The following is a 13,464-nucleotide window of genomic DNA, read 5'->3' as shown; positions in this document are numbered from 1 at the left end:
TTTATTTGATTTCTACATGCTAGATCAAAACAATAGTTTGTAACACAAGAAATTAGTTTCTAAAAAAATGCATTGAAGCAATAGATTTTTTTTTTCTGCTCTTAAACTGGTAAAACGTTTTTTTTATAGGAACATTTTATAAACTAAGTATTTAATACACCTGCAGAATGATCAGGATACATGATTATGTAATATGTATAGAAGCTATAGCTTCTATACATATTACAAAAACTGTAAAGGATGTTTTGCTAAAGGAGATTCTTAGTTTTTGCTGGGTTTATTTTAATTTTTTTTAATGGCCAGTTTATATGGCCAATACAATATTCTAACTGAGCAACATGTCCCCTATTGAAACAACACATTTTCTATCCATCTAGCTAAGTCTGTTCTGTCCTGCCATCACAACCCTAAACATTTTGCTGAATGCAACTTTGACTTTAAACTGGAACATTGGGCTTTTGTCACATCAAACTAATATTAACTGTCCTTGGTTTAAAACAAAGGAAGAAAATAGTTATAAAGCTATAGATCATAGTTTGTAAAGTATTCATAAACTATGTTTTGGATAAAACACCCTGACCACCATCATTGCATAACAAAACTTCCTAAAATATCAGCATTAAAGATTGTTTTTTTCATAGAGCTTTAGCAGGAAGGGTGCCAATAAAGTTAAAGGTTGTTATCTTTTAATGCAGAACTTTTCCCCCAATGGAATAAAAGCTCTCAAACTGAGGGTTTGAATTTTCTAAAAATCAATATTAAAAATGGGACATGGTATCTTCCTGAAATAGAATGAGAAACTGTAAAATGATAATATATATGTAGAGGTTTAAAAGGTTGTTTGATATCTAATGTCTGCTTTCTATTTGTACACTTGGTGTTAACAAAATACCTAGTGGATTTAATTATTGCCATTAATTGTTTTTATTTTCAAATAACAATCAGAAATATTCCATATAAAAATGTCTTTACATTTGGGATGGAAATATTACCTTGGGGTAAAATATAAATGTTCTGTTCTCTATTGTATTCTTCACACAATACAACTTCAGAAAAATAAATTGAAGAAAATAAGGGCAGAATGTCTGTATAAACGTCCAATTTCAACCTTGTTTCTTTTCACTTAAAATATTGTCACAAAAAGAAATGTCAGAAAAACTAAACATTGAATAAAACTCCTTGTCATAATTTCCTTTACAACCATTTCTATGAGATATAAAATCAGTGTTGAAATAAAGAACAAGGCTGTTTAAGGAAAAGGCTCAAAGATGGCAGTGCACATCAATGGTTACTGTACATTGCTATATTTATATTTTTGCAAGGGTTGTGGTCATACATGTACATAAGCTAATTAAATTGCTCACTTAATGAACTTTTGGAGCAGTATGGACTCATAAGTAGGAATCAGAAAGTTTGTTAGTGTTAAGGACTAAAGGCAAGGAAGGGGTATGATTAGTCATTATCACTTCCTTATACCCCCTTTCAGACACAAGGACAGAATATTGAATGGAATTTGCATATGTTTAATTTTAATTGCACTAAATAATCTGGAATAAAGATGTTCATTGTTAAAAGTTAAGGATTGTGTTCTGCTGCAGGTATGAGGGTTCTGCTGGTGGACCAGTGGATAGAGACAGGAGGCACTATGAGGGCTGCCATCCAGTTGGTGGAGAAACAGGGAGCCACGGTTGTTGGTCAGGCAGCAAAATCACCTTTTTAATGCTGTGGCTAATTAAAAGCTCCAGAGCTGATTTTGGACACGTGTCCCTGTTTGCTGCAGGCGTAGCCGCTGTGGCCATTGAGAACACGGAAGGAGGGAAGTGGATCAAGGAAAACTACAAGTTCTCCCACTGCATCCCAGAAGGTCTGCAGAGTCAAGTCGATGGAAAATATATGAACATTTTGAAAAGCTTTAACAAGTAGAAGATTTTCAGAGCTTAATGAAGAGAAAATAAACTTTATATCAAATACTTTAATTTGCATAGAAATACAGCAAGGTAATTATTAAATGACTTAGGTTTTGATATTTTTTTACTAACCAAAATAATAGCACAGGATTTCTCGTGTAATAAAAATAAAAATCAGACACTTGAATCAAAACAGTTGATGCTCACAAAGACAAAATAAAAACTCTACAACAAATTCAGTCACTGATTAAATAAAAACAATAAGTAAGTACCTATCAAGCTTCCTGGAAATATTTTTCCTTAAGATGGAGGCGTGAGAAAATGGTTAAAGGCATGATGATGATCCCTGATATCTCTTTATGTTGCACTAGAAATTAATTTATTATTATTACGTTTTAGCCCTCAGCTCACATACACAATACATCTCTCCTTTGTGCTGTGACACACTAATGCTTTAATAATGTAACTTTGACATTTAACAACCTCCATGCTTGGAAAACAAGTTTAAAAAGTCTTAAAATGGGATAACTTGTTTTGCAGCAACATCATTTCATACTGATCCAACCTTTAATGAGTTTTCCCTTTATGAGGAGGCATGAAAATAAAAATGAGATAAAATTACCACAATTATTACAAATTTAGCTGTGCATTTCTAAAAATTAAACATTCTAAGAAGGTTCCAAAAAGAAAATGAAAACAGGCCAGCATTATCTGTATCCCTACCAAACAATAACTCATCATCATAATTTAATGGACATTTAAGGCACTTTATGGAAACAGAACTATTTCCATTTTTCAAAACATCATTATTTTTAAAGTTGTTTTAAATTTTGAAATGATTGGACACATTGATTCAATACCTGGATCTGATATCGGTGATTTTATATCGGATATCTAAGATCCAACGCAGTGCCCTATATCTGTTATTTTTTTATTATTCATTAATAAACAATAAAAAAGTAGATTTATATCTGTGTTATTTTGTTTCCCTTTTTAAACAATGTTTATATCAAAGCTGAAGCCTTCATTCACATGGTAAGATATAAAGTTTATTCATTCGTCGGTTAAATAGGATCAACACCGATAATCTTGGAAGAAAATTAATTGGTGCATTTTTTATTTAGACCTCTACTTAAAAAAAAAAATTATTTAAAAGTTGATAATTTAAGGTTCAGAGCAACTTGGATTAAGAGGAGAAAAAACAGTCACTGAAACAAGTTTCATGGAGATCGTTCTCCCTCTGGTTTCCTCCCACAGTAAACAGAAATATTAACTATTAAGTCTATATTGCTCTATGTGTGCAAGTAGGTATAACCAATAGATGGTTTGATTTCATTTTAGTGTGACAGATCCCAGTAACATTACCAGCAAAACAGAAATGTTTCCACCCACAGAATACCTATGAGACTGTGCTGCTGCTGCATTCAGATACATTTATAATAAGACACCTCAAGATAAGTTCATAATAGGAATAGAGCGGGCCTTAGGGAACTGCTCTGAACACCTTTTAGGCTCTACTTTGTTCACGTCTGTTTCCTTGTTTCAGTGTTGATAGTCTAAAAGTCAAACAGAGGAGATGGGGTGTTGAAGTGGTGATTTAGAATTAGATGAAAAGTCAACACTAGATATATTTGGGTTAAACATGTGCAAACGGATTGATTGAGAAACAGAACTACGGCAGTAAAACCAAGGTTCTAAGCAAAGTAAGCATCTACAAACTCTTTGGTATTTTGGTGGCATAACCCATCATTCTGGGTTAAAGTCAAGCCAAAACTGAGGAACACCATGAATAACATCATTTTTCCCTTACAGGAAACTTCCTCTGGCCATGGAAAAAAAAAAAAAAAAAAGAGACTGTAAACAGGGCATGAAATGCAGCCACTCTCTCTCTGGCCACAGAAACCAAGCTGGATGGCAGCCATTTATCCACTGCTGAAAAAAAAAGCCTTCATCCAAGTCTGTGCGTTTGGGCCTCAAAAATGTAAAAACCTTTGTCTTAGCCTCACTGACAGCAGTTTCCCTGTTTCTTCTTTGTTGTAGCGTACGGATTGCTTGAGGTGCTGTTAATTCCTGAAACAACAACAGAGAGGAGAGTCAAACTGTGCGTCTTATCTTTTACTTTTTGAGACAGTTCCGATACTCACTGACAACGTCTCCAATCTGCCTCGATCCACTTTTCTCCAACTCCGCGAGAACGTTTGTCTCAAAGGCCAAAGCAGCGACTCGAAAGAAAAACTCTTTGACGTTTTCCCCTAAAAAAATAAAGAAATAAAGCAGCCAGTGCTCTGTCACAGACTGGAAGGAAACAACTATTGTGGCTAAATAGACTCTCTATTCTGACTTGTGTCTGACTTGTGAATAAAACATGAAATTCTGATAAACTGTTAGCATTTATACTAATAATGTTTTACAGTCACAATGACAAACTGTTATGCTGACTGTACAGCTAGCAGGAATGCAAAATATAAACAGGAAATAGACCTAAATGTTCACATGAATCAACATTCTGAGCAGAAACTAATGCTTTATAGTCTGCATAAATCCCAAACGATTACTAAAAATGACTGCTGATGCATGATTTGTTGCCTTTGTGCAGAAGTTGATATAGGTTGGGGTAAAATCTGAGCCGAGAGGATGTTAAGGTAAGAATGGAGGCTGATGTGGAGCTTAGATCATAGATTGCTGCTGTCCCAGACGATGATCCAGAGCTAATTGTTTGTAGCTAAGTCTGTGCTTTTAACAGAAGGTTCAGATTAACACAAGGTTGTTTTTGTTTATTTTTTTATTGAGGGGTTTCACATTGTTCTGGGGCTGGAAACAGTAGATCTGCCAAACCTGGCAGTGAAGGATGGGTGAAGTTGCTAGCTAAACCTTTAAAAATATAGTATCATTTAACAGCAGTGGAGGATTTATTAGCAAACCATGTTTATTTAAAGTATTATATACTAATTAAAATGTATAAACTAATAACTTGTTACACTATCTGTACCAGGCATAGCAAGGCGTGTTTCCCTGCCATGTGTTTTCTACCATTGCTGCTGCGGTGATATTGGCCGTCACCCTCCGGCTCAGAGTCCGACTCTGTAGGCTAGAGGTCCGCTCTGGATGGAAATCTAGGTGTAGTGCTGGATTCAGACTTAAACCTCCAAAAGCAATTAAATACAATTACAAGGTCGGCTTTCTATCACCTGAAGAACTTTTTCAGGATTAAAGGACTAATGTCTCAGCATGATCTAGAAAAACTAATCCATGCGTTTATATTTAGTCAAATTGATTACTGCAACAGTGTTTTCACAGGTCTGCCTAAAAAGTGGATCAGACAGCTGCAGCTGATCCAGAACGCTGCTGCCCGTGTCCTCACTAAGACTAAGAAAGTAGAGCACATCACCCCAGTTCTAAAGTCCTTACACTGGCTCCCTGTATCTCAGAGAATAGACTTTAACATACTTCTGTTAGTCTATAAATCCCTGAATGGCTTAGCACCTAAATACATCACAGACTTGCTATCAGTTTATCAACCCTCCAGACCACTCAGGTCCTCTGGCTCCAGCCTGCTCTGCATACCTAGAACCAGAACTAAACATGGAGAAGCAGCAATTAGTTCCTATGCTCCGCATATCTGGAACAAACTTCCAGAAAACTGTAAAAGTGCGGAAAGCCTGAGTTCCTTTAAATCAAGACTAAAAACACATTTGTTTAGGATTGCCTTCGACTGTTCTAGTTAAACAGTTCAACTGAAACATATTTTCTTTAATCCAACTGTTTTAAATATTCTTTTTTTGTTTCTGCATTTTTAATTTAATTGTATTAATTTTTTCCTACTTGCTTTGATTCTGTTTCATTTTCCTATATTTTAATCATGTAAAGCACTTTGCATTGTCTTTGTACTGCATTATGCTATACAAATAAATTTGCCTTGCCTTGTCTTCTGACCTGAATGGTGTGATGCCTCCATATTACTCAGCATCACCTGAGCTTGAACTGGCTGATGGTTCAAACATTCAAATCAATCTCAAACTAGATGTCCTGGAACAAACATCAGTGTTTCCATCCATCTCCATTACAGAATGCTGAGCTAGCTGCAAAAGGGTTCTTCCTCTGACATCGGCACACAAAGATTTGTTTTTACAAGCTAAAAATCAGTGCTGCTGTGGAGCTACTAAATGTAGGATATTTGTGTTAAAAATAAGCATGTGTGCAGAACCACCTGGTATGTCCTGCTGCATGGTTGTAATGCAAAATTACATTAAATCAATATTGCATTACCAACACTTTAAAGAAAATATAAAAATAAAAGTAACATTAAGTTATAGTTGTTCAATTAAAGAAGTAAAAGTCCACCCATGTATTTAGGTACTGTGTGATATTGGTAAAAGTTCAACACAAATCCTTTTCCAAATCTACCAATAATAAGAAAGTTTATTTCATAACAAGAATGAATATGTAACCCAAACGTACGGACATTTTAAACATGTCATAAATTGTCTGTTTGTTTCAGCAATATCTTTAAGGCTCTACTATGAAATCGTTGGAGAGCTTATCTTAATTTTATTCTCTCTGACCATAAAAACTAAATAAGAAATCAAATAAAGATGATTCTGCAAATCTAGTTTTTTTTATATAGGGAGTGATTGACAAGATGTATCAACGATGGTGATGTTTCAGATGTTTGATTTAAACAGGACTCTAATCTGCCGACTCACCTGTCAGAGAGGAAACAGCCCAGTACTCTGCATGAATCTCATTTGCAAGTTTCAGAGCGTCTTGCTCGATCCGAGAATATTGAGCAGGAGACTGTTTAAAAGAAACAACAGAGAGACGTCACACCAACTACATCCAGATAAATGCAGGTAATATTTTATATTAAAGGTTATTTCATTTCTTTTTAAATATTTAAGGGATATAAAAAATGGAACATGCTTATTTACTAGATCAAACCTTTAAGCAGGTATTTAACATAGTTTAAGTCCTCATTTTTCATGTCATATTTTAATCTTAAATGCTGGGTTTTCATGAGCTTTAGGCCAGGAATTATTTTAAATAAATAAAAGGTTTGAAAATATAATTATCTGTGGGATTATTATTTAATAAGAGTTTTTAGTGAATTGAGTTACTGAAATAAATAAGCTTTTCAACATCCTAATTTTATGAATTATGCCTGTATAAAGCTGCGTGCTTTCATTTTGCTTTTTTCATTATATTTTTCTTAATAAGTGCAAATAATTATATAATATAAAATAATGAGGGACAGAAAATTTCTACAGGAAAAAAATTCTAAAAGACATTACAATTTATCATTGGCAGCAAAATAATAGAGAAACATTCTGTAAATTAGGCAACAGCTCCTTAAAAAATAAAACTCCCATACTCCATCACTTCTGCTCTAATCAGAAATGCTTTGGGGTTTTTATATGAGGAGGCCAAACATTCCTGAGGGTTTAACCAGAAGAACACAACCTCTCTGTGCATGGCGTCGGTCCAGGTTATTCACATTCATTTCCAGTGAAAAGAACATAAAATGTCCACATTAAACAGCAGAGGACTCACACTCATGTCCTTTTTGGTGCCAACGAGGAAAAGCTGAACACTAGTGGGGTCGTTCTCCTTTAAGGCGTCCTCAAGCCACTGCCTGCAATAACAGAAACAGTCAACTAAAGGAGACAGAGGAACCACGAGGTCAACAATATCCTGCTGATCTGTGAACCTACCGGGCATGGCTTAAAGAGGCGATGTCATTTACGTCAAACACAATGATCACGACTGAGAAAAAAGTAAACAAAATAGTCTTTTTTTAATTAATTAGATACATATTTCATGTTAATTATTGTTATATTTAGAGAGGAAGGACAAACCCTGAGCTCCTCTGTAGTATGTGGAAGCAATGCACTTGAACCTTTCTTGGCCTGCAGTGTCCCAACTGTAATAGAGGGGAGAAAATTGAGCAACATAAACAGCATCTGGACCCTATCTGAAATAAAAACACAGGTTAGACTTACAGCTGCAGGCTGAAAGGGACGCCGAGCACCTCAAAGCGCTCCATCTCAAAGTCAACACCGATCGTCGCCTTATAGTTCTTATCGAAGGCATCCTTGCAAAATCTAAAACAGAAAATGCAGTTTTTCTTTCCTGATCACCGGGTCATGGTGGGTAAAACCTAATTACAGAAGCCATTAGAGTATTGGACATTTTGGTCGCAGGGTGTGGTAGTCTTTGGTTAAGTTACACATTTATGTCCCTGTAATTGGCTCCTTTTGACAGTGTGTGTAAATTACAGTAACATTACTATAACTTCACAAATCAGCTACTTATTTAAGAAGAATGACAACATTTGCACAAATACATTAAAGATGAATTAAAAACCATAAACAGAAGGGAAGGGGAACCAGAGTCACAACAGTCCGTTCTTTCTAAAAAGTTTAGCTGTAATAATAAATTACGGTATTGAAAATGCACATTAAAATTAACGTTTACGTTTGAACTGGCCATTTTACCGCATCTCCAAGCCAACCACTAGACCACCACTCTACCAAGCAACATCTATTCAACCTGCTGCAAAAATTAGGGATAAACCAATGTAAAAATGTGGGCCAATAACAATACTGTAATGTCAGATAAGTATTTACTAATATTTACATACATTCCCTAATATTTTGACAATGTGGTAGAGGAATGACTACTGCATTTCTTCTCTGCTTCAGTTTCTGCCTTCCACCTGCTATTCAGCACTGTGCAGAAACTGGTGGGGGAGGGTCACCCCTTCCATTAACAGGACTTTAAACAGTAAAAAAACATGATGGAAAATTATGCAGCTATAAAATATACTATGATTTGGCAAAAATATTCATTAAAGGTTATTAGGAGAGGGAATCCAGCCTCAAGCACAGGATTAGTTTAACAGGTCAGACTCAGATTGGACATTTTACATACATGTTGATGCAAGCTTCCTAAGTTATTTATTCCCAGAGTTGCACTGTAGCATGCTTCACATATTAAAAAGATGGTAGTTTACCTATTAATCAGGCAGGTTTTCCCCACAGCCAGATCACCAACAACGATGACCTTGGAGATTTTAAATCTGCCAGGAAGAATAAGAGAAGAATCAGCCTAAAGAATGATGTCAAACAGATATGAAAGGGTTGAGGTTTGGGTTCTCACCCCACAGTGCCAGTCCGCCTTTCCTGGCAGGCGCTCCTAACTTTATTGTTGAAGTCTTCCGTAATGTGAAAAGCTGCTTCTTTTCTGAAAGCCTGAATTGTTGGAACAAGAGGAGAGAGAGACATAAGGGAGACCTTCAAATATGTTTTTAAAGCAACAGTTATTAACAGTCTTTCTTGTGCTTTTTACCTGAGGGAGCTGCGCAATGACTCGGTCCTGTCGAACTGGAGGGAAAACGCTCATGGTTGGAACTCTGAGAGACATGAAGCCTCGAGAAAAATTATTTCTGAACAAGAAAAAAGCAAACATTTTTAAACTTTTTCTTGCCGTGTATGCAGGCATATATAAATTGTGAGTTTATGTGGGATTTAAAGGCAAACTGCAGTGCAGACTTAAAGAGTTGACTTATATGAGTAATTTTAAATGATTCCTCAGTCCAATATACAGCATTCAACACCATCAATGCTACAATCGGGGCTTCTCTCTTGAAATACTATGCAAGTTGGGAGAAGAAGCACTGTCATTGATCAGGACACGTGACCTGGAAGAACGTATCGCTTTACAGCCGCAGGCTCCAATATCATCATGGAGCCAAGGCTTTTACTCCACTATTTCTCCACCTGATCGACTACTGGTCATGGCTGAGGCGAGGAAAAAGTTTAAACCTTCTGAGGAGGCTTAAAAGAGCAAACATGAAAGGGAAAATGCACAAGGAAAAACAAGAGTCGATCTTGGAAAGGATTTTATTCCTCGGCGCAGGCTGAAACACAAATCCAAATTTAAAACAGATTGTCTTTTCTTGACATTATTATTATAGTGGTAAGTTAACACTTTGCTCCTAATATACAGTTATACATCTTCGTAATTATTTTCAATGTTTATAGAAGCAAAATACGGAAATTTACAGGTCTAGTGCCCCTAGTGGCCAAACGTTTCATGGCGTGTCCTTAAAGAATATTCAGCAGAATCAGTACAACATGAACTCCTGCCATGGGTTTGAAGTACATGCATCGTTTTTGTTTACCTCCCACTGTGAATAGTGCTCGTCTCCTGGGATAATTGTGTGATCCAAATACACCTGCGTGGTACCTTACTTTTGGATGTCATGTTACCATGTTTTGTTTTGTTTTTTTAAACTAGTTTTGCTTTAGTTTAAAGCATTTAGCATGCTGAGGTGAGTGCATCTTTAACTGAGCATATGTAAAACTATACTGTTAGATTAAGCATTTCAGATATTTTTTTTTTAACACCACAGTTGCATCAGTGCTGTAGCACATTTATAACCTGAAGAGACTCACATAGAGAAAAGTTTCAATTAGAAAATAATCAATTTATCGATACAGGTAACAGTCATATTTAACAAAATATTTCTATCGAAGGAAAATCAGCTGATTGCGAGGACTAATTGACCATCTGCAATCTCTCACATTTAGCAAGCATGTAGCGACAGTGGAGAGGAAAACTCCCTTTTAAGAGGAAGAAATCTCCAGCAGAACCAGGCTCAATGTATGCAGCTATCTGCCGAGGCTGACTGGGGTTCGAGGAGACAGGAGCGGAGAGAGAAGCTGGGCCAGGAGCTAAATGAAGGGAATCTTGCAAGATGATTGGCTTTGGTGAATTGATTGGCTGGAGTTGAATGAAGGACATCGCAGGAGGTTCCTGTGAAGCTGATTCGAGTCGTCCAGATTGAATTTATGCTTAAGCTTCATAAACAGGTCTAAAAAAGACATTTCAACTTAAATGAACTGTATAAATTCTGTATATGTGTCTATTTAAGTGTCAAATGCATATAAGTGAAAGCAAATTTTGTTTGCTTGTAGAATTTCATCAAGATACACTTTAAAAAACAGTGTTAGGTTTAATTGTCTCATTTAATCAATGCAGAGCTCCCTTTTAATTCACATAGGCATTTGGTAACTCCAAAATGTTTATGCTAATGATGTTAAAACAAACACTTTAACACACATGGCTTATATCATTAAACTGCTGTTAAAAGTGCCTACTGGCTCAAAGATTACATTTAGCTTTTTTTTGCTGCACTTCTCATAGTGACCTTTTGTTTTCATCTTTAGCCATCATCCTTTGATAGTCTTCTCCTGCAGCATTGATCATCAGTTAAATTTTCCTTTTTTTTCTTTTTTTATTAGACAGTTTTGAAATTTTTTTTTTTTTTTAAAAAGGATCATTTCAGTTTGGTTACTGTTAAAGCAAATATGCCAGTATTTTAGACCAAACAAAAGAGAAATTGTATAAAAAATTTGCAGAGAGAATAGAAAAAAATACAGCTGAATTTATTTGTTTTTCTAAAGGATCTTACAAAAAAAATGTCCACCCTCTTCAGTGATGAAGATTTTAGGGTAGATGAAATCTTTCTCCTTTTTGTTAACCAAGGCATCTAGCTCCATAAGATTACTGTATACTTGGATAAATATTTCTGTTACTAAACAATCATGAGTTTGTTACATACCAGGTTCTATTGTATATAACATACAAAGGCAGTTGAAAATCAACTGGAGCACACAGACCAATACTTAAGTTTTCCTAAAAACTACGGCAGCCTGAAGGAGCCAAATGTTGATTATCCATGAAATTAAATGGAGCCCGGGGGGGGACTGATCCACTTACTGTCTGTTTTAATCCTATTGTTCATCAAAGCTCCCAAACAAGATGAGAAAATGTCTATTTACTTCATTTGGTCCGGTTCTGGATATATCTGCAGCGACTTTAACACTTTATATAACATTAAACCGCAGGTAAAGAGGTGAAACTGGAGAGAAAGTGGCTGTGAGTTTTCCAAAGTTTACTAAGAAGTAGCGCGTTTTAGCTTAAGGGATGTTAGAGGGATACCTCAGCAGATCGAGATGGTCTTCTTCTCTTCTCCTTTTCTTCAAAATATGACTCTCCCTTCACGCTAAAGCAGCCCACGTCCCCAGTGTTTGGTTAGAAAAATAAAAAGCTTACCATTTATTAACGGAGCTGAAGCGGATCCACGGAAGCAGCCGAAAAGCAGCAGCTGCTGACTCAGTTCCCTGGATTCATTCTTTCCTTCCACATTTCCCCTGCTGCTGCGCCCCCTGCTGGACAAAATGCGGAACAACCAGGAATCTGCAGTCTCCAAATTTACCAGCAGATGAAAGCCTTAAAAACAAGAGTTCTACATGAAAATTAATCTTTCATTGCAGTAGCATAATTTCACACTAAAAACAGTGACATAAATGTTCCATTTAAGGATTAAAAAAAGCTACTTTTAATTAATTGGGGATTAAGAAAGTTAAGATAAAATAAATAACTAAATAAATAAATAAAGGGTAGTGCTGGCCTTGTGGGTTAGAGCAGTACGCTTGTGCTCTGGGAAAGGTACAACTACCTGATTCAATCCCCACAGCCTCCACTCTGGGTCCCTGAACAAGACCCTCACCCCACACTGCTCCCTGGGCACTGCACAATGGCAGCCCACTGCTCCCCAAGGGAATGGGTTAAAATGCGGAGGTAGATTCCTTCAATGTGAGATCAATAAAGTTTTAGCTTCACTTACCAGTGGCGGTTCTAGGTGGAATTTACCGGGGCGGTTAGGGTTGGGGCACGGAGCAAAAATAATAACAACTGCACGCCAAAAACAGATCAAGTTTGTATATTAAGGGAGCCCCCAGACCAAAGTTGCAGACTCCTAATCTAAAAATGAAAACTGTGGTTGTATTGTAATTTATATGATGCTTAAAGGTGACTCTAATTTTAAATAATTGTTCAAGTAAACTATAAAGGTAATACATTGGTCTAAGGTACAAACCTATATATATCTACAAACTTACTGCAAAAAAATGTCCATCTAAAAAAGTCTTACAATCCTGGATCTCACAGATTCAGATTGATCATCTTCTTTTGTGAAGATTCTCCTCAGAATATTTGCAATGATCTTCCAATGTAGTATGACAATTGTATTTTTTGAGGCTTCTTAACATGATGATAAATATTCTTAAAAATAAAAGCATATGTATCTCAAAACAAGATCAAAAAGACCTTTTGGTGAGATCTGGACACTTTTTGCAGTGCCATCCCTTCTGTCAGCGCATTTTATCACGAGAAATTAATTTTGTAGTCCACTGCACAAACTAATTCAAAAAAGAAAAAGAAAAGCTGAAAATAAGTGTATTTTTCCTTAAACTGAGCCGGCATATACAATGATCTAACAAAGAAATTAATATTTTGTTCTAAAAACAAAATAATGACAATTTCTTTTTTTACTTTTTTTTTTTGTACGAAAATCATTGCATTCCATTGGTAAATTGTCTTACCTACCCATTCAAATCAAGGATAAATACGGCTATTTCAAGAAACATGACTTTATTTATGTATAATTATAATAATTTATGTAATGTTTTCTTTCAGTACAGGGACCATAACA

General features: G+C 35.8%; 2 protein-coding genes across 4 annotated transcripts in view; one reads left to right on the top strand and one right to left on the bottom strand.

The window, feature by feature from the left end:
• The window catches only part of LOC107090513 (adenine phosphoribosyltransferase-like), a 4,088-nt gene extending 1,888 nt beyond the window's left edge, over positions 1-2,200 (top strand). Inside the window, exons 4-5 of the mRNA XM_015383933.1 lie at positions 1,599-1,694; positions 1,781-2,200. Coding sequence (XP_015239419.1) covers positions 1,599-1,694; positions 1,781-1,923 — 239 coding nt within the window. The 3' untranslated portion in view covers positions 1,924-2,200. The remainder of the gene's footprint in view (positions 1-1,598; positions 1,695-1,780) is intronic.
• A 921-nt stretch (positions 2,201-3,121) lies between these two features.
• rab34 (RAB34, member RAS oncogene family) lies at positions 3,122-12,125 on the bottom strand. 3 transcript variants are annotated; one of them, XM_015383905.1, is made up of 11 exons: positions 12,024-12,125; positions 9,252-9,348; positions 9,063-9,154; positions 8,917-8,982; positions 7,904-8,005; positions 7,760-7,824; positions 7,616-7,667; positions 7,455-7,536; positions 6,611-6,701; positions 4,052-4,159; positions 3,122-3,977 (listed from the first exon to the last, which is right to left on the bottom strand). In XM_015383905.1, exons 2-11 carry the CDS (start codon positions 9,324-9,326, stop codon positions 3,910-3,912), a joined length of 801 nt encoding a protein of 266 aa, XP_015239391.1. In that variant the 5' UTR covers positions 9,327-9,348; positions 12,024-12,125; the 3' UTR covers positions 3,122-3,909. The 3 variants fall into 3 exon arrangements, with proteins under 3 accessions (XP_015239391.1, XP_015239407.1, XP_015239399.1); XM_015383921.1 differs by lacking the exon at positions 12,024-12,125 and adding an exon at positions 11,910-11,954; XM_015383913.1 differs by lacking the exon at positions 12,024-12,125 and adding an exon at positions 11,688-11,907.
• Positions 12,126-13,464: the final 1,339 nt, after the last annotated feature.

Source organism: Cyprinodon variegatus, unplaced genomic scaffold (genome assembly GCF_000732505.1).
Source record: "Cyprinodon variegatus isolate N-32 unplaced genomic scaffold, C_variegatus-1.0 Scaffold14, whole genome shotgun sequence".
In the NCBI taxonomy this organism is placed as follows: domain Eukaryota; kingdom Metazoa; phylum Chordata; class Actinopteri; order Cyprinodontiformes; family Cyprinodontidae; genus Cyprinodon; species Cyprinodon variegatus.
The sequence above is the reverse complement of the archived record's forward strand: the minus strand, read 5'-3'. Positions and strand labels throughout refer to the sequence as shown.